Raw genomic sequence first — 26,608 nt, forward strand, 5'->3', positions numbered from 1 at the left:
GGATATTGTTCTTTTTCTTGTTCCTCTTGGCTGTATTTTTTGAAAAAAAATGTTTTACAATGAATATACATTTGCTGTAAAAGAAAAAAAATACTTCTAAGGAAAACAAGCTATCTGGAAATCTAGGCACCTCTTCAGTTTCTGAATATCGAGATCTTTCCTCATGGAGCCAGAGGCTGGGAAGGTCTGACCTGTACTAACCCATTAATCAGTGACCCACTGGACGTGAGCACTTGTCCTTCACTGAATTGTCCAATTAGGCATTAAACGTAAATGCATGTTTAAAAATTTCATGGAGGAAAGTCTAGAGCAAATGTTTTCTCTAAATCCTCATGAAGAAGAGACAAGTAACGAATGACTACCTCAGAATCCAAGATGCTTTGGAAAAAATTCCGGAGCATCTGAGAGCACAGCTCTGCTCACTCTGTTTTACCTGCCAGAGTTGTTAACTCTTCTGCATGAGGTCCGTGTCCCCGCCAGCCTCCAAGGGGCTCCCAGATCACAAAATCTCTCTTTGTGTTCAGTGCTGGTCTTGTGTTTTGATGGGTTCTATTCTTTGAAAATTGCTAATTCAGGCATACGTGCTATCTCTTTATTAGAACAGCAAGTTACCCAGAACATCCCACTTCCCCATCGTCCAGGGTAGACAGGTATTTACTGATTATTAGATCTCACTAATCTCTGTTCTCAACAAAGTGCTTTCAATCTATTAGAAAGGCATCAGCATGACATGAAAAGGACGAACTGAGACAAATTCAATGGGAACGCTGTACCAAGGTCAGAGTGAAAACAATATGTAGCTCGAAAAGACCTCCGGGCACTCAGACAGATTAAATTAGAACAGGAATGAGTACATGCTCTCCTCTATTTATTTACTTGGCAGGAGGTGCTTTATTTTATATAGATCACATAGCCATCAGTGAAAATGTACTCGGTTTTTAAAGTGTCACACCCTGTCAGAGAGACACAGAAGGTTGGAAGAGGAAGAGAGTGAACATTTACTGAGCGTCTCTGGGCATCTCCTATAACTCTCACCCTTGAATCCTCCCTGATCCCAATTCTGAGTCCTTTCAGGGAGTTAACTGTGATTCCCATTTCACAGATGAACAAATTGAGGTTGCGTTTCAGAGAGTTTAAAAAATAAATCCCTGGTAGCATGGTTGGTTAATGGCAAGGATAGATTTCAGATCCAGATTTGCCAGATCCCAAAGCCAGTGCCTTTGATCAAGCAACCTGCTGTTCCTGAAGGTCAATGAAGGCCATAGTGTCACGTTAAATCAAAAAGGAGGCAGAGAAATCTAGTGTCAGGGAAAGTAGCCTCGGCATTTAGACATTGAAAGCCTTATATGTAGTGTCACATACTTTCCCACACTGGTATCCGTGGAGCCTGGGAGGTGGGGAGGAAGGGAGGAAGAGAATGTGATCAGGTTATTTGTACCTTTGCAGACACTGGGGTAGGACTGACCTTCGGCAAAGTCGAGGTGCGGGTGGTCATTATCTCTTATGTTGAGCGGGCCTGCTGCTCCAGGGTGGGGCATGGTGTGCAGGTCTGCGGTGGGAATCCAGTGCCCACGAGATTCAGCCTAGTCCCAGCCTGCTCCCTACCTTTACTGTGCTGTCTGCCCATTCCTAACCTCCCTGCACCCCTCATCCTTGTTCTACAAGCTTCCGATTTTAAGTCAGCCTCAGCTCTAGCATCAGGGACTCACAAATGGTGAGTCTACCATTAGAAATTTGTTTCATTTGTGGGGAGTGGCGGTGGGATGGGCTTGTCTTACTCTCTGGGTTAGAGAGTCAGGATTGAGCTCAAGGTAACTGATGCTTCACTGACTTGCTCCTCTCAGAAACCGTTCCCCTTGAAGTCCATTTGGTTTCTGATCCTTTGCAGACCTTTCTTCAGGCAGTCAGGGCCATGCTGGACTTTTCAGGATTCTTCACTGAGAGAACCACTAGGTCACAGTCCTCCAAGCAGGAAGATTTCGATAAAACTTAGCTCTCCCATCTCCCCTCTCCTCAGCCCCTGCAAGGTGACTGGTTACATTTGAAAATCTAAAATCATGGAATTAGGACTTTGACTTTAGAAGTTAATAGAATTTGATCTCAAATCTCTTCCAGTTCAATAACTTCCCCCATTCACCCGGAGTTATTTGGAAGTTTGGTCTTATGTTCGATTGTTACTTTTTTTTTTTTTAATTAAGCTTATTTTGAGAGAGAGCACGTGACAGCGCGCATGAGTGGGGAGAGGCAGAGAGGGAGGGAGAGGGAATCTGAAGCAGGCTTTGAGCTCACACAGCACAGAGCCCGACCTGGGGCTCGAACCCTGAACCATTAGGTCATGACCTGAGCTGAAATCAAGAGTCAGACTGAGCCACTCAGCTGCCCCCAGTCACAATTGTTCCCATAGCTAGCATTCACTGGTGTCAGTTCTGCTGTCTAGGACTATGCAGCCCACAGAAAGGCTATGCTAAAAAATGCTTAAGAAGAACGGATAAGCTTAATGAGATTGTTGAGACAGGCTTCTAGTAAGAGGAGGTGTAGGAGGAACGTGAGCTCTCGGCCACTTCCAGGAGTTACTCCTGAATTCTCACGGATTCCATTTCTTCCGTTAGGTGGTGTTTGGGGTTTTTGTTCTTCCCATGAAATAAGCCAGGAGTAGGCAGGCGTCCAGTTCCAGGCTGTAAATCTTCTGAGGACAGCTTCTGTGCCAAATCCTTAGAGAGGATGGGCTGTGCAAAACGAAAACTTCAGGCTCCAGCAAGGTCCCACTTGACATCCCAGATAGAGCCAGAGCCCTGGCTGGAAGAAAGAGGTCCTTTGGACAATTGGCCTGCACATAAACACATATAAATTATATAAGGTCTGGTAGAGCATTTAACACAGATTGTCAGTATAGAAACAAATAATAGTACTTGGTGCATTGTATAAAACTGACCACAGCTCACCCACTGGGTGTTGGATCATTGAAAACATAGCAGCCATAACCTGAGCTGAGAGCAAGTTAACTCTGTGGGTCCCAGGAAGTGCCTAGATCACACCAGCTCTGCCCTAAGACCTGGACCTCCTGGCTTTAGGGCTCAAGGGACCCACCCAAGTGGAATCACCGCTGGGACCAAGAGACCTGGACACTGGAGGATATATCCACAAGTCCAGTGGCTTTCTATGTAGTATCTTCCGAAGAGACACCTTGGATTAATGGAAGGAGCAGGCTTTGGATACAGGCAGACTTGGGTTTGAATTCTGGCTTCATCCCTTAGCACTTGTGTGCTCTTGGACAAATTATTTAACCTCTCATCTTCTCCCTCTCTAAAATGGAGATAATCCTCTATCCCGTAGCGGTGTGCCAAGGATTAGGAAGGATCATGTTTGCAGAAGCTGTATATACTGCAGCAGCTGTCCCCTATCCCTGCTCTACTGATAACTTCCTTGCCTGTCACTCTCTCTCTAGTCTGCAAGTTTGGGGTAAGGACGTGTTAAGAAGCACTTTCAGATGTAACTCCCCCCCCACCCCTTATCTTTGGGAGCTCTGCCTCTCTTGACTGCTACTGCTTCCTCTTTTGACCATTTTGATCCTCATCGTGACCTCCACAGAAAGACGAATGAGAGGACATGGAACGAGCAAAACTCAAATCCATCTGTTCAGATCTTTGCCCAACTTTTGGAAGGAGGCTAAAAGCTACTAATGGAAGCAAGTACATATGAGGCCTTCATTTATGATGCATCTATTCTAGACGGTACAGAGAGAAATCAAACATGATGACAGCCTTCCATGGCCTTGCTGTCCAATGAAGGAGTTGTGCATATAGGTAAATAATTTCAGGCATGTAATAAATGTTATAATGGAGGTAGACCCAGGTCACTGGGCCAGGAAGATCCACAGACTGCTTCTTTCTCCCTCTTTTTTTCTCTCTCACATGCACAATGCAGCTAAACAGAGTTCCTGGCTTGTCGCTGTTGAAATGACAGCTAACTATGGGCCTGGGAGGGACATTAGCCTTCTTAAATTTGTCTTGGGTTTTGCTCCTGGTGAATTAATTCCTAGATGGTGGTAAAGAACTTGAAGGCAACTTTCTATCGTTAGATGTGAAAATAATTTTGAACTGTGCTAATGTTCTGAAAAACAAATGAGCTCCTGTTGACATAATACCTGATTTAAATAATGGATTACAGTGTATTACATTTCAGTGCCCTTACTGGAAATCTCGGTCTAAGAGCGAGTGTTCTTGGGAGATGTGATGCCGTCATAATCCCAAGAGTTTGCTTGTTACTTCTCATTAAAGGAGGAGAAAAGTCAGTTTCTTGGTGTTACCTAGTCAAATCCCTAAGAAGAAAAGCGTTACACTTGAGGCACCTGCTGAGCCCAGGACAGGCAGGCAGCTGCTTGGAGGTGGTGGGGAGGAGAGGGCTGGGCCGGCCAGGGGGCAGCGAAGATGCTCAGCTTCTGTGCTGCCCCCCAGTGCATGTGGACAGGCAGTCAGACCTGGCCTTCCTCAGGTTCCTGCACAAACATGCCAGATGCCAGAAGTGGGTGGATCATTGTAAGGAGAGCAAATGTAGAAGATGAAACAGCCGATCAAGTAAATAAACGTTATCGATTACGTGTCAAACACGTTGAGACCTGGGTGATCTGTACAACTAGTCTTTAGAGGGCGGTTTTTCAAGATAATGCAATACCAACAGCATTTGATCTTACTAGACATTTGAACAATCCACAAAGTAGACACAGAAGACAAAGAATTGAGTGAGGGTGAAATCAGGACACTGTAACAGAAAAAGAGAATGGATGAAACTTCGAAGCAGGAACAGAAACATGGAGAAACAGCAGCAATGCTCAGAGCCTGAGTGCAGAAGAAAGGGGTCAAGAAGAAGATGAAGACCTTTCACTTCAAATTAATCCTTAAAGAGAAGGAAAACACCGAATACTCAAAATCTTCATTTGAAATTTGGATTCTTATGGGAAGCCAAAACCTGTCTCCCTCTGGATGGACAAGACACTGCTGGCATCGTGGGCTCCTTTTTTTTTTTTTTTTTTTTTTTGGAAGTTCTCTACTCCTAAGAACTTCCCTGCACTGCCCGAGTGCTGGATAGATTCCAGTGAAGAGATGCTGAAGAGCCTTTTTGAGACCATGGCAGTTAAGAGCAGATACAGGTGCTAGACCTGTGAAAGCTGCATTCCGGAAGAAACCATCAGGGAAGCAGGAGACGCTCACTTCTTTTCTATTCTCACTGACCACGTGGTGGACATAGCAGGAGAAGAGCAGCTGCCTGTATTGGTGAAGTTTGTCGATAAATCTCCTAACCTGAGAGAGAGATATGGGGGCTTCCTACCTCAGGAAGCCGGTGCAGACATTCTGGCTGTGCATCTTCACACTGTGCTGAGAAGTGGGGATTAAACACGGAATATCATCATAGCCAGGCTTACATTGCGTCCAGTGGAGTTTCTTCCAAAATTGAAGCTGTTGCCTCTAGACTTTCCGATGATTGCCTCCAAGCTATCTACACCCTCTGTTCCGCCGGCGCCTTAAATGACGCGGTGGTTGGAAAAACCAATAGACTTTATGGGAATATCTTTTGCATTGCATTAGGAACAGTTGAGAAAGCTCATTTTTTCCCATCAGCTGCTGCACCTGCTTTTGGAGTGTGGCAGTGTAATTTCTGTCCTCTTTCAGAACAATGAGGAAAGGGTCAAAGAACAGAAGGAAATTGGCCATCATCAGTGGACAGGCAGGAATGGCGCTTTTGAAATTTTAGTGGACCTCCTACAAGCACCTGTTTTATGTTCAGATAGTATAGTGACACAAATATTAGGTGGGGTAAGTGTGTAGATGTCTGGGCATTTGTAGTCTGTAGTGCAGTAACAGATTCTTGTTAGTGTTGTGGTTCTTAAACATGTTCTTTTACAAGAGCCTTGGGAAAAATCTCTGGGGGCAGACCTCTGATGTTTTCTTTGCAGCCGGTCACTTGACTTCCCTGCTTTGTTCACTAAGTGAATTGATGGAATATATTGAAGGTCACCACGGATTTTGGTTTGCGGAAGCCACACATTTGGCACCCAAGCCTGATAGTTAGTTGAAACTTCCCGGAAAGTTCCGTAGAGCCCAGCAAGATAACCAGGAATGTCAGCTAAGGTCTGAGATTTCCTGAGGAGACTAAGAGTTCCAACTCTGGAGCACATTGTTCAGGAACAGAAAGACAGAGTCTCAGACAGTACCTGAAAACTCTTAAATGCTTCTCTCCGATACCCTTTGTCATGGGACGGCTCACATTTAAAACATCGGAGGAGCACCATGCTGGCTTGAACATGGGGGGATTTGCATAATCTTGACCTGCTCTCAGCTCAGCCGCATTGTTAAAGAGTCAAGTGGGAAGAACGTGGAAGGGAAGATATGGAGCTTCCGCCCCCCATTTATGACGCCCTCTGTCTGCCAGGTGTCAGTTTTTTCCCTAGTGTTTATGCATGGCTGAAGGTCATATGTATTTATTTCTGTGATGAAGGTTGAGACTGAAGGCTATAAAAATTAGGTGAAGTGTCTCAAAGCATACCGGAGGAACACTTTGACAAACCAAAGGTGAGGTAACTTGGCTTTGCTTAACCTAAGTTTTGACATGAAACATGATCTGAATTTAATAATGATGGACACATACACATCAGAGTCAGCACAACTAAGTCTGAGCTTCCTACAGGTAATTCAGAAACGAGTGAAAATACCTAAGAGACTTTAAAAGTAGGCTTTTGCTTATATTTGATATCTGAAAAAATCTCAAAGAAATTTCAAAGCAGCTTCCAGAAAAGCTGTAGGTGTAGGTAGGTAGGCCCCTTCATTACTGAATATCTTGACCTATGGGCCTCCCATTCAGGACATTAGTCATTGATAATCTGCCTATTTAAATGGCTCCCATTTGAACTCTCTCACTTTGAAGACCTAACTGTTCTTCCAGAAGATAGCATTAAAAGTGCCACACTTCTGTGAGATCTCTGCTCCTGGCATTTAGAATTTGCTTTAGTCCTCATTTTAGTTGTTGCATTCATTACCGCTGTAGAACCAGTAACCGGGTATTAGGTTATCATTTCTTTGACGAAATGAATTTTGAAGAAGTGTAGGGGGAAAGAATGCATTTTATAAAATGTTACGACAAGGTTTGCTACTGACCTTTGAATACTAGGAGTTTTACGTATGTTGTTAAAAATGTGTAATGAACAGTTTAGGGGAATTACCAGACAGGGAGAGAAACATATGAGCTCACCAAAAAAGGATTTCAGAGTAGATTTTTGCCTTTGTCAAGTGAACTTGAAGAAACAGGTTGCAGTTACAGTTTGAATAGAACAGCCTGCCTTTGTTCTGCCTCTGGTTGTTGCTGTTTACTTTCTTTTGTTGAGTTTGAACGCTTCTCTTTCATGGTCAGGACAGCATCAGAGTCCATGAGTCCTGAAAGCTGATTTGCCTGTTTTCTTCTGTCTTTTTCCATGTCTGTTATCTGTTGCCTCTTTGTGACTTATAAGTAAAACCTGAAAACCCTACAAAAATAAGTGCTTCTTGGTTTATCTAGAAATAGTACAGAAAATATTGCTTGTGAGTTTTGGTGAAGAAAATCAATTTGGTGTAGTTTATTTCACCCTAAGTAAACTGTGACTTTTTCTTAGAGTACACTTGACAGTGTTTTTTTTTTAAGTTTTTATTTAAATTTTAGTTAATGAACATAAAGTGTTATATTGATTCCAGGTTTATAATTTGATGATTCAGCACTTCGATACCACAGCCAGTGCTCAATACAACAAGTGCCTTCCTTAATCCCCATCACCTATTTCACCCATTCGTGTACCCCCCACCCCCACCTCTGGGTAACCATTAGTTAGGCATTTCTGTACATCAATAATGAAGCAGCAGAAAGAGAAATTGAGGAATCAATCCCACGTACAACTTCACCAGAAATGATAAGATACCTAGGAATAAACCTAACCAAACAGGTGAAAGACCTGTACTCTGAAAACTATAAAACACTGATGAAAGAAATTCAAGACCACCCAAAGAAATGGAAAGACATCCCATGCTCATGGATTGGAAGAACAAACATTGTTAAAATGTCTGTACTAGCTAAAGCACTCTAGAGATTTAATGCAATCTCTGTCAAAATGCCAACAGAATTTTTCACAGAACTAGACAAATAATCATAAAATTTGTATGGAACCACAAAAGACCCCGAGTAGCCCAAGCGGTTTTGAAAAGGAAAAGCAAAGCTGGAGGCATCACAATTCCAGACTTGAAGTTATATTATAAAGCTGTAGTGATCAAAGCAGTATGGTACTGACACAAAAATAGGCCTATCAATGGAACAGGATAGAAAACCTAGGAACGAACCCGCAACTGTGTCGTCAATTAATCTTTGACAAAGGGAAAAAAATATCCCATGTGAAAAAGACAGTATCTTCAACAAATGGTATTGGGAAAACTGGACGGCAACATGCAGAAGAATGAAATGGACCACTTTCTAACAGCATACCCAAAAATAAATTTAAAATGGATTAAAAACCTAAATGTGAGACCTGAAACTTATAAACTTCCTACAAGAGAACACAGGTGGTAACGTCTTTGACATAGGCCATAGCATCTCCTTTCTAGATGTGTTTCCTGAGGCAAGGGAAACAAAAGCAAAAATAAAATCTGGGGACTTCATCAAAATACAAAGCTTCTGTACAGCAAAGGAAACAATCAGCAAATCTAAAAGGCAACCTACTGAATGGGAGAAGATATTTGCAAATAACATACTTGATAAAGGGTTAGTATCCAAAATACAGAAAACACTTATAAAACTCAACACCCAAAAAACAAAGTCCAATAAAAAATGGGCAGAAGACATGAATAGACTTTTTTTCAAAGAAGACATACAGATGTCCAACAGACACACGAAGAGGTGCTTAACCTCACTCATTATCAGGGAAATGCAAATCGAAACTGCAATGAGATAATCACCTCATACCTGTCAGAATTCAGAATGACTAAAAACTACAACACAAGAGAATAGATGTTGATGAGGATTTGGAGGGAGGGGAACCGTCTTGCGCTGTTGGTGGGAATGCAAACTGGTGCAGCCACTGTGGAAAACAATATGGAGGTTCTTCAAAAAGTTAAAAACAGAACCACCCTGTGATCCAGAGTTGTACTACTAGATGTTTACCAAAAGAATACAAAAATACATGCACTTCAATGTTTACAGCAGCATTATTTACAATAACCAAATTATGGAAACAGCCCAAGTGCCCATTGACTAATGAATGGAAAAGGAAGATATGGTATGTGTGTGTGTGTGTGTGTGTGTGTGTGTGTGTGTATGTGGTATTTACACACACACACATATATATACATATATGTATATGTATATACACACATACATACATATAATGTAATATCATTTAGCCTGAAAAAGAATGAAATCTTGGCATTTGCAATGACACAGGTGGAGCTAGAGTGTATTATGCGAGGCGAAATAAGCCAGTCAGAGAAAGACAAATACCATATGTTTTTCACTCATGTGAAATTTAAGAAACAAAACAAATAAGCAAGAGGGAAAAAAGAGAAGCAAACCAAGAAATAGACTCTTGACTATAGAGAACACACTGCTGGTCACCAGAGGGGAGGTGGATGTGGAATGGGTTAAATAGGTGATGAGGATTAAGGATGCACTTGTGATGGGCACCAGATGATGTATGGAGGTGTTGAATCACTATGTTGTACAGCTGAAATTAATTTTACACTGTATATGTTAACTAGACTGGAATTGAAATAAAAACTTAAAAAAAGATGTATGTATATATGTGTATATTTATACACACACACACACAAGGGACTATTACTCAGCCACAAAAAAGAATGAAATCTTGCTATTTACAATGACAAGAGTAAATAAGTCAGAGAAAGACAAATACCATATGATCTCACTCCTGTGGTGGGATTTAAGAAACACTTGAAAGATTTTTGTAAACCAACACAAAACTGCAAAAATGTATTCTGTGATACAAAAATAATATAAGACTATTTGTTGGACTGTCTGTCCTGTTTTGATTTTTGGCTTCTGAATGTTAATGATCACAAACTTATTTTAAAAAGAAAATATACCTGTGTTTTCAATAATGAAATGGCATAGGATATCAAAAAATATCTGTGCTTCCTTTTCTCACTAACCCTTCAGACCCGAGGGGACAGTGGTTCTCTGTCCTCTTCTGCCTGACGTTTCTCTATCAATTCAGCATTAGAGTCAGACAAAGATTGCTTTTCTGTCACTAGCCCTCCATACCTCCCTAGTTGTAAATAATCTGTGAAATCTGTGTAGAACCCTATATACTCTGGATGTCCCCATCATCATCATCTTCTGTCTGTGACATAAAATCATTAGGAATAGAGAGGGAGGTTTAAAGAAAGGGGAGAGAGGGGCGCCTGGGTGGCTCAGTCGGTTAAGTGTCCGACTTCAGCTCAGGTCACGATCTCGCAGTCCATGAGTTTGAGCCCCGCGTCGGGCTCTGGGCTGATGGCTCAGAGCCTGGAGCCTGCTTCCGATTCTGTGTCTCCCTCTCTCTCTGCCCCTCCCCCGTTCATGCTCTGTCTCTCTCTGTCTCAAAAATAAATAAAGGTTAAAAAAGAAATTTAAAAAAAAGTGGGGGGAGAGGACTAGACTAAAATACCACTGTATATGGGAGAATTTAAGAATTTCTGTTTGTAGAATGCCTTCTGTGTGCTAGGAAATTTTTATACATATTTTGAAATCTTGACTTTGTACCAACAGGAGTTTGTTATCCCCATGTTACGGAAGTAGAAACTGAGACAGATAAATGATTTGTCACAATTTTCAGAATTAGTGGTGGGTGAACTAGGGTCCATGCCTAGTCCATAACTAGGGTCTTCCTTCAAATTTTCTACAATGACATTGGCCTAAATCAACAAATTAGGGGCTCATGGGCCTGAACCCAGTTCAAGATGATGGTATCTTGTTTTGCTTGGTTGGCAAACTGAATATAGTCCAGTTAGCCATTTTCATTCTGATATACCCTGTCATATATCATACATGTATTTCTCTTCCTGGTCCCTACTAGCATTTAGAGTTTTTGATCTCTGTCCTTGGTTTAATGGAATGATTGTGGGCTCTGGAGCCATACAGCCAAGCATTTAAGTTTGGGCCTAGCCAGTTCCTAACAGAGTGTGTGCTTTGGGCAAGGCTTAAACCCAATTCCTCCATAGGAATGGAGATAGCCAAACTTAGGTCAAACAGCTGATATAAAGATTAAACGGGAACCCATGTAAAGTGCAGTCAGTGCAGGCCCTCTGCAGTCCCTTCCAGTCCTCATCACCACCCATTATAAAATCACCTTAAAAACTGTCTACACGTTCACTACAAAGACCATGTCTGGAGAAGTTCAGTTAAGGCTGCAGTCTCCGTTACTACTCTGAGAGGGTATCAGACCAGAATTCTTCCTGCCTCCATTTCTACTGAGGTATGGAATTACTACAGATAATGTGAAAACAGTCTTCATTTATTTATTTTTTTATTAAAAATTTTTTTTTAATGTTTATTCATTTTTGAGAGACAGAGCATGAGTAGGGGAGGGGCAGAGAGGGAGGGAGACACAGAATCTGAAGCAGGCTCCAGGCTCTGGGCTGTCAGCATAGAGCCTGACCTGGGGCTCGAACCCACGGAATGTGAGATCACAACCCGAACTGAAGTCGGACGCTTAACCGACTGAGCCACCCAGGTGCCCCCAGTCTTCATTTTTTTAAAGTTTATTTATTTATTTTGAGAGAGAAAGAGACCATGAGAGTGGGGGAGGAGCAGAGAGAGAGGGAGAGAGAAAGAATCTCAAGCAGGCTCCACGCTGCCAGTGCAGAGCCCAACATGGGGCTTAAACCCACAAAACCATGAGATGATGATCTGAGCTGAAACCAAGAGTCAGATGCTTAACCAACTGAGACACCCGGGCATCTCACTAGTCTTCATTTTTATGTGGGATAACTTGTAACAGAAATGTGCAATAACCCCCTTCATGATCCTTGGTCCCTTAGCCATATCAAAGATACAAAGAAGAGTCATAATGAGGGAGGGACGGGGAGAGCGGTGAAATATTTCCTGGGAGTTGGGTGTCGCTGTGCTGAGGGTCTACCCCTTCCCTCCTCTGCTTTGCCTAGATGGGGATTGACTTCTATATGGAGAAGCTCTGTAGTCAACAGAAACAGTCAGTGCAGTTATTGGTGGGAGGGGAACTCCATTTGTGTGGGTCAGATTGTTAGGCAAGAGATCTAGAGGACGAAAGTCTGACGGATTGTTCTGGTGGCAGAATCAGGGGAGTGTTTCTCAAGTTGCATTAATCTGCGCTCCTTAATCTCATTCTGGGCAAAGGTATATGGGTGTTTCTCTCGGGTCACTGCCGTCCACATGGAGCAGCTTTAACAGATGTCCTCAGTACTTCACACATGGCCCTCAGACCCTTCCCTTTCTGTGTGCTCCTGCCGACTTCTCATTACTAGTGACTCTATTCCTAACGATTTTGCTAGAATGGAAGGGTGCCATTCTGCCCAGGGGTGAAGTAGGCTAGATGTGTCAGAGAATTAACCCTTCTGGAGCAGTGTTGAAACAAGATTGACTTGAAATAGGAAGTTGAGGTGTATGTGTATATTTAGAAATAGCACAATTCCCTTGTTTCTAAGCTGGGATGATTCTGAAGCATGCGTCCGACACTATTTCCCAAATTTCCCCGTGGGATTGAAATCTCAAGGTAACTGGCTTTTTGTTCTGCTCCTTCACTGGAAGCTCTTCTTCCGTCATTACTTTACTGGTATTCTCTGCAGCTGCCAAATCCTCCGTCAGCACCTCCTTGTGGAGGAAACCGGACCAAGACAGTTGGCCAAGGAAGAGGTCCAAGGAAGAAGTCGCTTACGATACGATTCTGGAACTTGCCAACCAGATTATAAAAAACAAAAACAAAAACAAAGGCGCTTACCAACTAGATAAGAGAGGTGATGATAATCCCTGCCATGCCAAGCCTCACAGTTAATGAATGTTTTCATCTCTGGTGAATCGGAAAGGGAAACAGGCTTACAGAATATCTCCAGCATTTTTTAGGTATGGTGGCAGTGGTAATTATGAAGACTCTGGGATTGATACTGATCGTCACAGCGGCACTGGAGGAAAAAGACCACCTCAGTTCAGCTCACCATCAAATTATTCTCCATGTGAAGCCCAGAAGACCTTTAATTCAGCATTTAAAGACCCCATATTTCCTGTGGCCAGAAGGCAGATCCAGCTACTGACAGGTGCAGATGTGAGCGTGAAAGAAGCAGAATTGCAGACATAGGATTCTCAGCCCTGGCGAGTCTCCCATGCTGAAATCAAGGGTCTCGATACGAGAGGAATGTGACCTGAGACCTGAGATGGGGATATTTGGGACTGATTCATGTGAGAACTTTGAGTTAACAGATTGTCCTGAACCCCTGGGTCGACGAAAATGGTTCCCTCCCCATTGTTATAGGACAGCAGATTGTCAGTGCCTAGAAATGATGCAGAGGCAGGCACCTTGTGAAGTGATACTTAATTTTTTTCAAGGTTTACCTTTACTTGCCTCATAGATTAGAGGACAATAACTAGGGTCAGAACTCAGCTTGAACTCCTGGGAAAATACTTTCCTTGCCCCAGGGGGGGAAAAAAAGATCATTAATAACATACCGGCAAGACTTGGCTAATATATCCTGGAAGAATCAGGCTCTTTTAAAGTCACATTGTAACACTGTGTTGTCTGTTTTCTTTTACAATCCTAAAATGACGTATAGACGATGGAGGGCGGAGAAGAGACTTTAAGACACAAAAGGCTGAAAAGCGCAAGGCCATCTGGCTTTCTTTCTTGATTCCCAAAATAAATACGGTAATGTATTTATTTATTTAAATACCTGAAAGTGGACTTTGAGGGTGATGCCCCAACAGTGAGGAGTCACAGGCTGGATAGGCAGAATTGGTTAAATGGGGGCATTCTGCCGTGACGTCAGCTTGAATGTTCTGGAAAGGACTCCCATAGTGGACCCCTAACACGCTTCTGGGATAGTTCCTCCAAGTATGAAAAATGCTAGCTGGCAGCAAAAGAGAGGCCGTTAGTGTGTAAATACCCAGCTTTCTCGCTCTTTGTGTGGGGAAATTCTTAGGTGGTTGTTGGACACTCTTTCCTAGGGTTTCCCCTGAGGATGAAGAAGCTAGAAGCTGAAAAAAATAGATTCCTAGTGATGAAGAAATAGTCCACAGAAATAGTCAATGCAGTGACAGCTGCGTCAAGGGGTGACTATAACCAGGTCAGGCAAGAAGTTCTCCATCCTGAGTCAACCTGGACATCTGTTAGGCCCCAGGAGTGTAGCGTCATCTTGGGACAGAACGGTCGAAGTAAAATTTTCCTATCCCTTTACCATTTTCCCTTCTGGTTCATCTCCAGAGAGATATGAAACTGTCTAGCAATCTAGGGATGGGTGGTGAAGAAAAAGGAAAAGACATACAAGTAAGAGAAATAGAGAAAGGGCCAAATATTACTCCTTTTCATGTCTCTAGGCTTTCAGCCTAAAATAAACAAAAGCTGTGAGAAAAGAGAAAATATATGATTAATTGGCTTTTGAATTTTTATGTGTCTGAGAGTAGATATTATAATTATTGTCTTGACCCTTTATTCTGATTTAAAAGGATATAAGAATGTCCTTTAAGAAAAAGTGATCCAAAAAATTATGATAACTATCAAATTTCTGTTCAGCAACAGAGAAAATATTTCTGGACAGTGTTCAAAGGAACCGTGAAACAAGCAGAAACACAAAGTTTCATTTGATTACATCAAATGCAATCAGCACGTGCCCCCTACTACTTGGTTATTGCCTTTGTCTTCCTCAGAAACACTCTGGCTTTATTCCCCATGTGTTCTATTACAAAAATAAAAAGCAGAGTTGACAGCAACCGATGTGGACGAAAGGTAATAAGGAGTGCAGGAAGAAACCTTCATTTTTAAAGTTTATTTTGAGACAGAGAGCTAGAGAGAGAGCGAGTGAGCACGAGAAGAGAAGAAGGGGCAGAGAGAGGGAGAATCCCAAGCAGGTTCCCCACTGTCAGCATGGAGCCCAATGAGGCTTGATCTCACAAACTGTGAGATCATGACCTGAGTCAAAATCAAGGGTAGGACGCTTAACTAGTTGAGCCATGAGCCACCCAGGTGCTCATGCAGGAAGAAATCTTGGTTGTCTCACGTGTTTATTTCCTATTCCTAGCCCATCATACTTGGTGATTGATAACTCCCAGGCTATTTAAAAAATTTTTTTTTGATGTTTATTTATTTTTGAGAGAGAGAGAGAGAGAGAGAGACAGACTGTGAGTGGAGGAGGGGCACAGAGGGAGGGAGACATAGAATCTGGAGCAGACTCCAGGCTCTGAGCTGACAGCACAGAGCCCAACGCAGGGCTTGAACCCATGAAGGATGAGGTCATGACCTGAGCAGAGTTGGATGCTTAACCAACTGAGCCACCCACGTGCCCCACTCCCAGGCTATTTTAAAGACACTTTGTAACATTGTCTGATTTGTTTTGTTTTGGAAGCATAAGATGATGTATAGGTAATGGTGGGGGGGGGGGGGCGGGGAAGACTGTAAGAGACAAAAGGTTGAAAGCATGAGGCCGTTTAGCTTTCTTTCTTGATTATCAAAATAAATACAGTAATGTTTGCTTCATGAGGAAGAGAGAAACAGGAATAATTGAGATGGCCACCCACCATGTGCAATAAGTCACCTGCCACCGCTGTGCTCCAACAGGATCTTCAAGAGCACTGAGTGTGCCTACCAACAGATCTATGACTTAAACCAAGTGTTTGTCTCTTGCTGAGATATTCTGTGTTACAGAAAACAAAATCCAAAGCTAATAATCAAATCTAGTGAGATCATTTCCTCTTTCTCTGCATGTATTTTTGTTTAACGTGGAAGGCAACAGGGCTGCCTGGCTGGCTCAATCAGTTGAGCCTGTGACTCTTGATTTCAGCTCAGGTCATGATCCCAGGGTTGTGGGATCACCCCAGCCCTGTGTTGGGCTCTGGGCTGAACATGGATCCTGCTTAAGATTCTCTCTCTCTCTCCACCTCTCCCTCCTTCCTCCTCCCCTTCTCATGCTCGCTCTGTTAAAACAAAACAAAACAAAACAAAACAAAACACCAACATGGAAGGCAACAATTTTTGTTGGAACTCCTTATTCTCCAAATGTTCTTGATTGATCCCTGGGACCTGATGTTTTTTGAATTTGTTATAGATTGATTTCTTAGAGAATTAATGATGGTCTCCTTCTGCATAAGAGTCTCTCTTGGTCAAATTCAACAACTCAGAGGTAACAGTAGTTGAAATTGTCATACATTGTGTGTAGAGCTCAAGATGCCCGTCTCTTCTTGAGGGCCAGTGTTTACTAACTAAACAGAGACAAGTTGTATGTGTAGGGCAGTGGTTTTCAAACCAGGGGTGATTTTGTACCCCCATCCTTGTGACATTTGCCAAAGTCTAGAGCTATTTTTGATGGTCACAACAGTCTGTAATGCAGTGATGGTGTTACTGGCCTCTAGTGGGTAGAGGCTTGGGATGTTGCTGAAGAAACAGTTTCCTGTCCCTGCGTGATGTAGCAGCTTATGACAACACTCCTTTATTAACTCACAGTTTTGTAGGTGAGCCTTCTGGGGAGATTGGGAAGGGTGCTTGACCAGGTTATTAAAGTAATAATACTTAAAAAATCACAGGGCTGAAATCAAGGTGTTGGTTAGGTTGGACTCTTCTGTGGAAACTCTAGGGGAAGAATCCACTTTTAAGCCCATTGACATTGTTAGCAGAATTCATTTCCTTGCAGTTTTAAGACTGAGGTCCCCATTTTCTTGCTGGTTGTCAGACATTCTTAGCTCCTATGGGACACCCACCTGAGTTTGATCGTGTCCCCCTCCATCTTCTAAGTCAACAATAGCATGTTGAACTCCCTGCAGCCCTCTGACCTTGTGCTTTGAATCTCTGACTTCCTCTTCTGCCTGCAGCCAGAGAAAACTCTTCAAGGGCTCACCTGATTGGATCAGACCTATCTGAATAATCTCCATATTTTAAGGTCACCTATTTGGAACTTTAATTACAGCTACAGAGTCTCTTCACAGCAGCCCCTCTATTAGTTTTGATTGAATAATTGGAGGTGGGGGGGGCATCTGGAAGCAAGGTGAGGAGTATTCTGCTTACCACAACAGTCTGTAATGCGTAAGACAGTCTCTCACAATAAGGAATTATTTGACCTCAGATACCAGTACTGCTGAGATTGAGAAACCTTGATCTAGGTGTACCTTTTTGTGCATGGTGGAAATGTTTTCAGCTTATTTTTCTTACAAAAGGAAGATTCACAGCCTGCAGCACTTGAAAGAAGCATGTGCCCCTGGCTTTCTGACCATGACCCAAAACTCTCATTTTCCAGGAGCTGTTGGTCACAAAGATCTTATGAATTATTGGACATCTGCTGGTCCATCCATCTTTACCCATTGACCTCTCTAGCTTCACATCCATCAGTCTAGATGGTTCACATTCTTCTGTTCTTTGATACAAATGGTATTTTATTTAAAAGTATTAGGAGAAGACAAGGATGTTAGCATTGTTTTGCCTTTGGCCAGGTAATCAAAATATAATCGTGTATGTAATTAGAATGCAAATTCCTGATTACAGAGACTTTTCCTTGGTCACAGATATGTTAGTTCAATTTGTGGTACGTGGTAGGCACACAGTCTTTTTTGAATGGATGACTTTTGCAGTCAAGCATAATGTAGTAAGATGAATCTTGACTTTTTTTTTTTTAATTTTTTTTTTTTTCAACGTTTATTTATTTTTGGGACAGAGAGAGACAGAGCACGAACGGGGGAGGGGCAGAGAGAGAGGGAGACACAGAATCGGAAGCAGGCTCCAGGCTCTGAGCCGTCAGCCCAGAGCCTGATGCGGGGCTCGAACTCACGGACCGTGAGATCGTGACCTGGCTGAAGTCAGACGCTTAACCGACTGTGCCACCCAGGCGCCCCGAATCTTGACTTTTGGTACAAATAACCAGATATAAATGGGGCTTAGGCTTGATTAGACAGTGCTTTATTATGAGGTGTAAAAGGGTAAAGCATATGTTTATGCAACTAGAGATTAGAAGTGCCCTGATAGGTATATAAAGGTCTGTAGGCTTTCAGACTTTCTTAGAGAAGCTACCTGGTTTCAAGTCTTACCCCAGTATGAAATCTCCTTTACGATACTCCCGATGGGTCTAATTTGCATTTGAAACTTTCCAGATGGTGTCACAGGATTTGGACACTTCAGAATAGAAATCTTCAAAGTATTTTTTTTTCCCCTCCTGAAATACTTCATAAAAGAATTTTGGAAAATCATGGATTCCTTTGGACATTTTAATTTGCCATCTAAAACTTCTGATCATAATATTTGCAAAGAATGACTTGTAATTTCTCGCATATTCCCTATCATGTATGTACGTTAAATGTATTAGTCAAAAAATCAGATTGATAGATTTAGTTCATTCAATTTATATGTCTTCCATACTACCTATCAGGCAAATGCAGTTCAAATTGTTAATCAAAATAGACAAATTGGGTTTATGTTTTGTGTTAAGTCTGGATTCATTTTTCAATTTAAATAATTTAAATAAATTGAATACTTGTATCTCTGTGACAACTATCTCACTTCTCAATTCTAATTCTAAGATAAATCAATGTACAGATAGAGAGCCTTAAAATGAGTCTGTCACCTGGAGGAAATATGACTCTGTCCCATCAATGTCTCTTACACATGATCTTTATGCTTTGCTGTCACTTTGTCAGGGATTATACAACCTCACGGTATTCCTTTGTCTGGTTCTCCAAAGGTTTGTATGCCCTGAGTAATGCATGGTTGGTGAGGATTGGTAAATATAGGTTCCTCTTACGTAAAGTAGGAGAAATGCACAGAGAGGTGACAAAGAATTTTAACCTTAGATAGGTACATTTTCTGGAAAAGTACACATGGAGGTTGAGGATTTGGGAAATGATTCCTTGAAAGCCATACATACTCATATATCCCTGGAAACAAAATCTTAATATATTTTCAGAGATCTCAGTCCCCCATTTTGAAGACTGCTGGTTTAGATAATCTGCGTGATTTCAGTATTTCCAATACTGAAATAGTGAATCGAAATATATTTTCTACCCTATATCTGTTCCACTATGTTTCAGTTCTCCTCTAAGTTCCTAGAATAGTAGCATAAATTCATCTTTTCTTGCTGATGCGCCAAACATTTGAAGATTTTCTGATGCATCCGTGGTGTCTTTCTATCTCTAGGATTAATATTTCAAGTTCCTTGAATTGTTCATTATCTATTACTGTTTTCAACCATTTACCTTCATGATTATCCTCCCATAAAGAATACTCAAACTTACCAAAATTGTCCTGACTTTTGATGTCCAAAACAGTATCGTGCTTCTATTGTTAGAGATAAAATACTAATCTTAGTGGTTTTCTTTATAATGTAAACAACTGCCCCTTACTGAATGCTTCCTATATGCTTAGTGCATACAATAACACTGCGGAAAAGATACTGCTTTTATTTTCATTTTATAGATGAGAAACTGAATCAGAAAAAAAAAAACAACTAGGCAGCTTGAACAAACTCTGGAGCTTTAGTCACTACTTTGTTGATTAACTAATTGCTGGCTGGGCCAGCAGTTGATGTAACAGCAGCCTGATGACTTACAGACTGTGCCTCTGTGGGGATGCAGGGCCCAGGGTAGTCCAGATACATGGTTAGGGAGGATGTCAGGGTCTGAACATCCTCTGGCAAAGTCCCTGTAAATGCGAGGAGCCTCATGTGTGTCCTGCTGCCCTGTGGTCTAGAATGACCTGCTTAGGTAACTTGGTGCTTGGAGGGCTTTGCAATCTGGACTCTACTCAGTTAAAGGAAGGTGCGGAGTGTAGACTGCTGCCGGGGGCGGGGGAGACCCCTGAAATGGGGATTTGCATCTCCCCTCCTCTACAACCAAACAGCTGTGCTTTTCTCTAGTTTGACTTGTTCACACCTGTGGATAGAGATAGAAATAGAGGTGTGTGTGTGTCTGAGAGAGAGAGAGAGAGGGAGAGAGACAAACCACCAGTTTGAAAAGAATACTAACTTTGGAATCAGTTTGCTTGGGTTTGATCTCCATAATATACTTACTCTTAAGTGACCCAGGCATTATCTTTAGCTGCTCTGAAGGTTACTTTCCTCTCCTGACATGTAGAGCAGGTAGTCAACGTTTTTTGTTGAGCAAATGAGTGAATGAATGAATGAATGAATGAATGAATAAATAAATAATTTTGTATTTTGGCAAAAATAACCTTGCAAAATTAGGTTGAGGATTAATACTATTACAGCCTGGCACATAGGTATTTTGAAAATCATAATATTCCCAGCATTTGTTGTTATTGATTCAGTGCTTTCTTTTGGATTGACATACCAGGTGCCCATCTGGCACTTCTCTCTACGCTGGATGGAGATCCCTCATCAAAGTCGAGAGTGAGTATTTTATGTGGCTGAGTATTTGGAGTCTGCCTAAGTCAAGAGGGCCTTTCCTATTACAAAGGGAAGACTCCAGGCATCTCAGAAGCTTCTTGGCCCTCCCAGTCTTGAAAGTGTGGCTCAGTAAGTTTGGTGGCAAAAACCGTGGCAGCATGTTGTCTGGAAGAGACTTGCCATCGTGCCAGATGTTCCAAAATCACGTAGCAACTCAGTGGGCTCCGTTCCTACAGATGAAGAGGTGTGTGAGTTTGCGGTCACTGGTGTTCCTGGGTCTCGAATGCCACTGCCTAGTGACATCAAGTCTGTGTGCCCATTCATTCTCTGGGTAAGAACAAATTATGAACCTATAGCTTACTCTTCCTGAATGAGAAATGAAAAGAAAAGTGTGCTGGGCTTTTCACCTGAGAATTGATGTCTTTACCTAAATCATTTCCCGTTAAATACCATTGTCTTGTGGACCACATTCATCTGCTGTAGAGTATAAATTTTCCAGGGCAAGACCATGTCTTCTATTAGGTTGAGTAAAATGGCACAGACACTTGTAGCAGTCGTGGGATAACAGATGGTTATCATTTATAACAAAAGAATAAGAACAATGGCAGCCTACTCACAAATCCCAGAAAGTTGGTGTACCAAAGGAACCCCATTGTATATACATGTTTATGCATTTATATTTATAGAGTTACAAATGTTGTAATCCCCTTACAACATATTGCAAAGGTACACATGTGTCTCCCTGGGAAAACCTGATAACTCCTACTTCCACGTCTAGAAAACAGATCAGTGAGAGTTAATTCTAATTATGTAAAGATTCTTTGCTTAACAAGACAGTGCTTCTAAAGAGTCTCTTTAAATAGCCAGATCTCTTTTTGGAATATTCAAAATTGGATTTGCCTTACAAAATGTTGATTAGACTCAACTTTTCAGGAGCAGAGAGAGTGTACAAAAATGGGGCATCACATGGCAGGTGTTAATGGTGAAGTCTCACTTAGTGATCACAATGAGAACAAGGTTCACCATTGCATCCACTGAGCCCATCAGAGTCAGAATGTCCAAATATGGCATTGGGTGCCCTCATTCGAGGCAGGAAGGCTAAGCCAGCATTGGGGTCATTGGCCACCATTAACTGTGTGAGTCTGGCAGCCAAGGGCATTAATCTGTGCTCTGAAATGATCTTGAATTATTCAGCATGTACCGATACTAGCTTAAATAGGGATCTTTTTTTTATTGAGACAATTATGAAGAAAAATCTGATGGCTTTTCTTCAAATAAATGAAAACAGAATTTTGAGGAGAAATGCTGCATTTCTGCCTTCAAATTTAAGTCATGAGCAAGGAGAGGAATAGGAGAAGTTGGAGTAGGACCAGGGTCAAAAGGGACCCCCAGATTGTAAACACCCTTTTACTCGCAGTGTCAAACTCTCTTTTTTAAATAAAACCCTCTGCTTGCAACCAGGTAAGGAGGTGTCAGTCATTCCTACTATCTCTCAATTCAGATGCATAGCTGGAAAAAGCAGTATTTACTGCATCACTCAAACTTGCAAGTAAATATTGTACAGACATCGTGTTAGACTCAAAGATGGGAAGAAAACAAGATGGAGGGAGGAAGGAAATGCACGTTGTCTAAGACAACTGGATGCTTTCAAAGATCACACGGTGTCTTGAGGTGCTGTTCCACGCCGGTTTCTCTAGTAGAAAAATGACAATACTTCATTTTAAAATTGGCCATTGTCACCAAATACACCGTTCATGTTTTGCCAAGGGTTCTGAACCAAGAGTTGATTAATCTCTGCCTAGATTTGGGCAGGCTGATGCGAATCTTCCAGGAAGTTTTCTCCCTTTCCCTTGTGCTGAGAGGCTGTTGTTAACACTGTGGTAAACTAAGGGGTAAATTCAGAATTTTCTGTTTCCTTCTGCCCTCCTCTTAATGAGCGTTGTCTTCCTGCCTTGTAAGCCTTGTAAGCCTTGCATGTGCTTTGTGTGCTCATGAGTGTCTAGATTTTGAAAGAGAAAGAGTGTTTCATATACCGAGTGGGTGTCGGGCCTGAAGACCAACGTGTGAGCGAGCAGGGTGGGATCACGAGCCCGGCGGAGTGAGAGAGAAGTCGGAGACTCTGGGTGGAGAGGAGAACAGTTCATTTGCAGCGTTGGACGTTAAATGCACGTTCCGTTTGTCATTTCATGTTTTGCCACCCGAGTTCAGAAATGCCCCTCTCGTTTCTCACCTTCACGCAGTTTCTGCGCGGAGCCCGGGCCAGGATAGACAGGCTCCCAGAGGAGAGCCATCCTCATAGCGGAGACAGGAGGGGGAAAAAAAAAAAACCCCAACAACAAACCCTCATGTGTAGGGGGGGGGGGGGACGGGGGGGCGGGAGATGGCTGTCTAGAGTGTTAAAAAAATGTGTTGCCGGGACCATGTGGCAAAGGGTCGTGGGCGAGGAGTCGGGCAGCCCCAGAACTGAAGCTTCGGCCCTTCGCAGGCAGAGCAGGGCGGAAGGTGGGTTGCTCAGAGCGCGCTGCTGGGGTTGCTCCCGGTCGGTGGCCCCTGGCGGGGACGCAGAGGGAGTCTGGGGATGTGTGTGGCCGAGGCGCGCTCGGCCAGGCCGGGGTGTTGGGGTATGAGGGTGGGGTGGGGGCCTGAGGGGTGGCTCGGAGCCCTGGCGGTGGCTGCCTGACGTCACCGGCCTCTCTGGCAATAGGCTGCGAGCTGAGCTCCCCGAAGCGGCGGCGGCGGCGGCGGCGGCGGCGAGGCTCGGTCTCCGGCCCCTTCACTCCGCGCCTTCTGCAGCCGCCACTGCAGCCGCGCGGCGGGGGCTCCCTCCCCGCAGCCAGCCGGTGGCCCCAGGTAAGGGACGGGGTGCGGCTGCAGGCTCCGGGCCGCCGGGGGGCCCGGGACGCCCGCGGGCAGGACGGCTCCCGCGGCCTGCGCAGGCCCCCCTGGCGGGAGCCGCGACCCCCACCCTGCCCAGCCCCGGCTCGCGCGCCTCCTCTCCGCTCCGCACTGCAACAGTTAGCAGCTGCCTCCGGAGAACGGCCGGGGGGCTCTTCTGGGTGCCGCGCCCCCCACCTCTGGTGCCCGGGAAGAGCCTCGAGCTGGGGCCGGGAAGGCTGGAGAGAAGGTCCGTTCGCCAAACTTTGCAGACGAGAACCCTTAGCCTTCCGTTTCCAGTCCCCCTAGAAAGGAGCAGGATACTGCCCAGTGCGGGGCATCGGGAGATGGGGACAAGGGGGCGTTTGCGGGGATGTGCTTTAGCTGAAAAAGGTGTTTCAGCTGCTTTTTTTTTTTTTTTGGTTGGGGGGAGGTACCAGGGAAGAAGGCTGGAGAAAGGATGGAGCGCGATCCTGCGCGTCAGCTGTGACCACGGACAGAGGCGGAGTAGGATGTGGTTGTTGTGGTCCCCCAGGGGCGCGGGACTTAAGGGACCTGAAGCCGGCCAGGGAAGGAGAGTCTGGAGGGGGAGGGAAGAGAAGGGAGCACTGCGTACCGGAGTCGGCTCGCTGGGCTGTGGGGGGTGGGTGCTGGGAAGGGCAGGATCCACGGGAAGACGTCCACTAGGAGGGCGAAGGAAAGAGGCGAGGCGGCGCTCTGGGAAGCGGGGACCACGTTCCCCGGCGGCCGTGTGTCGGTTGCAATTAGAAAGTTGTGGAGGGCGCAGGAAGCCTGCCTTATCTGCTGAGTAATCCGTGCCTCCGCGGTGCCGGCGCAGACCCCTTCCCGGCGAGCGGCGCAAGCACGAAGCCGGCGGCTCGGGTGCGCGGTCGGGGGGCGGGCGGGCCGGGGTCCGCGGGCCGGGCCGTGGGGACGGCGGGGCGGCGCCCCGCTGGGGCAGCGTGCCCGGGCGGGGGGGGGGGGGGGTGGTGGTGGCGCTCTGCGGGGCTGGCGGAGCCTCCCGGCTCTCCGCACGGCCCCGGGCAGCGGCCGGGGTCCTAACTCAGCCTGTTCTCTTTGCAGCCTGGTGCCTTGGGAAAGGAAAAGGGCGCGCGGACTCGCGTTCCAGGCGGGGCCGGAGAGGATCTCCTGCGCGCCGCTCGCCTCCCGGCCGGCTCGCTCGCCCGCCCGCGGTGGCCCCCTCGGCCCTTGGCTCGCGCGTCATCCTCTCCCGCACCAGGGAGTAGTTTGGGGTGGCGTGGGCTCCGTCCTCCTCCTGGCTGGTGGGAACGGTGTGCCCGGGAGAGGAAGTGTGGTGGGCCCGGCCCCTCCCCGCCCAGTGCCGATGAGTGCCAGGGCGCCCAAGGAGCTGAGGCTGGCGCTGCCGCCGTGTCTCCTCAACCGGACCTTTGCCTCCCCCAACGCCAGCGGCGGCGGCGGCAACGCGAGCGCCCGTGGCCCGGGTGCAGGCGGCAGCGGCGGCGGCACCTGCATCACGCAGGTGGGACAGCAGCTCTTCCAGTCCTTCTCGTCCACGCTGGTGCTGATTGTCCTGGTCACCCTCATCTTCTGCCTCATCGTGCTGTCCCTCTCCACCTTCCACATCCACAAGCGGAGGATGAAGAAGCGGAAGATGCAGAGGGCTCAGGAGGAGTACGAGCGGGATCACTGCAGCAGCAACCGCGGCGGCCGGGGGCTGCCCCCAGCGGCGAGCGGCCAGGCCCCCGCCCCTGCCAAAGAAACCCGGCTGGAGAGGCAGCCCCGGGACTTCGCCTTCTGCGCCCCCTCCGACGCCTCCTCTTTGTCTTCGGCCCCCGGCCTCCCGTGCCAGGGTCCCCGCGCTCCTCCTCCTCCTCCTCCACCACCGGCCCCCAGTCCGCAAGGAGCACACGCGGCCTCCTCCTGTTTGGACACAGCTGGCGAGGGCCTTTTGCAAACGGTGGTACTGTCCTGATTGTTGAGCCCCTCTCTCCTCTCCTCTCCCTCATGTCCAGCATCTTGGCCTTCCTTGCTTTTATCCCCCTCCGTCCTTCCCCTCCCACTTTTCTCTGGCTTCTCTTCCCTCTTCCTTCTTTCCGTATCTGCCCTCCCCTCACTCTGTTTCTCCTCCGCCGAGGCACTGTGCGGTATTTGTAAATATTGGGCAAGGAAAGTCTCGGAAGAAGAAATAACGCTGATAATACTTTATTATTAATATTTATAGTAATTATTATAATACTAATAACACAATCCAAGCGCATGACAAATCACATAATTTCTCATTGTCAATGAACGATGCGTCTTCCCTCTCCACCCTGCACCCTCCCCCCCCCCCCACACACACAATAAGGAGGAGAAACCGCACAAGCTACCAAATATGAAAAGAAGGCATTGATTCCCGGAGCAAAGGGAGTGGAGGGGGCCCGGTGTGTTGTACATAGCTGTCAAGTTAAGGTTCAGTTAACTTCCTTTCCTTCCACCCCCCCCTCCCCCATCCCCCATAAGCTTTCCCTTTTTCTTGAGCTGCCCTCCCTTCCCCATTCCTACCCTCAGCCGGGCTCAGGCAATAGTATATTATAAAGAAAACGTCTACATTAAGCACCAGAACTACAAGAGGCCACAGAGACAGTCCCAGAAAAACATAAATGACATGAACCCATCTCCGGTCAGCCCTCTTCTCACCCCTTAGCTACCCATTCCCTTTTCTAGGACCAGGCATTTAAATTTACTTTTAGAAATGTCCCTCGCTGGCTAAAAATCTTTAAATGAGTTGAAAAGAAAGGAAGGAAAGAAAGAAAAGAAAAAGAAAAGAAAAGAAAAGAAAGAAAGAAAGAAAGAAAAGCAGAGAAAGAAAGAGAAAGAAAGAAAATGAAAAAGAAAGAAAGATCTACTGCTTTTGCTGCCTGCCCTGCCCCCAGCTGTACACCTTTTGAGTTGTGGCATTTTCAGGATTCACAGAGGATCCAGAAGCTGTCCAGCCAGGTCTGGTGCTGAAATTGCTTCACCAAACTGGTTACTTTATTTGGTTGTGCAGGCGGAGGAGGGGCTGTTTTGGGAAATGACTATTTTAGCTTTTTGTTGGCTTCTTTCTTCTTTTTCTACAATCGGGTTTGCGCGTGTACTATTGGTTTTATTATTGAACATTGCATTAGTTACCTTTTTTGTAAAAAAAAAAAAAAAAAAAGTACTAG

At 44.9% G+C, this 26,608-nt stretch overlaps 2 protein-coding genes and 1 pseudogene across 2 annotated transcripts; 2 read left to right on the forward strand and 1 right to left on the reverse strand.

Annotated features, from left to right (window-relative positions):
* The first annotated feature begins 4,427 nt into the window (after positions 1 to 4,427).
* On the forward strand, positions 4,428 to 6,710 carry LOC125147203 (52 kDa repressor of the inhibitor of the protein kinase-like; annotated as a pseudogene).
* A 16,250-nt stretch (positions 6,711 to 22,960) lies between these two features.
* Positions 22,961 to 24,663, reverse strand: LOC125176385 (serine/arginine repetitive matrix protein 1-like). The gene is made up of 3 exons (XM_047877719.1): positions 24,557 to 24,663; positions 24,055 to 24,496; positions 22,961 to 23,743 (listed from the first exon to the last, which is right to left on the reverse strand). Exons 1-3 carry the CDS (start codon positions 24,661 to 24,663, stop codon positions 22,961 to 22,963), a joined length of 1,332 nt encoding a protein of 443 aa, XP_047733675.1.
* A 90-nt stretch (positions 24,664 to 24,753) lies between these two features.
* CD1H11orf87 (chromosome D1 C11orf87 homolog) lies at positions 24,754 to 25,392 on the forward strand. The gene has a single exon (XM_047823718.1). It carries the CDS (start codon positions 24,784 to 24,786, stop codon positions 25,390 to 25,392), a length of 609 nt encoding a protein of 202 aa, XP_047679674.1. The 5' UTR covers positions 24,754 to 24,783.
* Positions 25,393 to 26,608: the final 1,216 nt, after the last annotated feature.

This window comes from Prionailurus viverrinus, chromosome D1 (genome assembly GCF_022837055.1).
Source record: "Prionailurus viverrinus isolate Anna chromosome D1, UM_Priviv_1.0, whole genome shotgun sequence".
Taxonomy (NCBI): domain Eukaryota; kingdom Metazoa; phylum Chordata; class Mammalia; order Carnivora; family Felidae; genus Prionailurus; species Prionailurus viverrinus.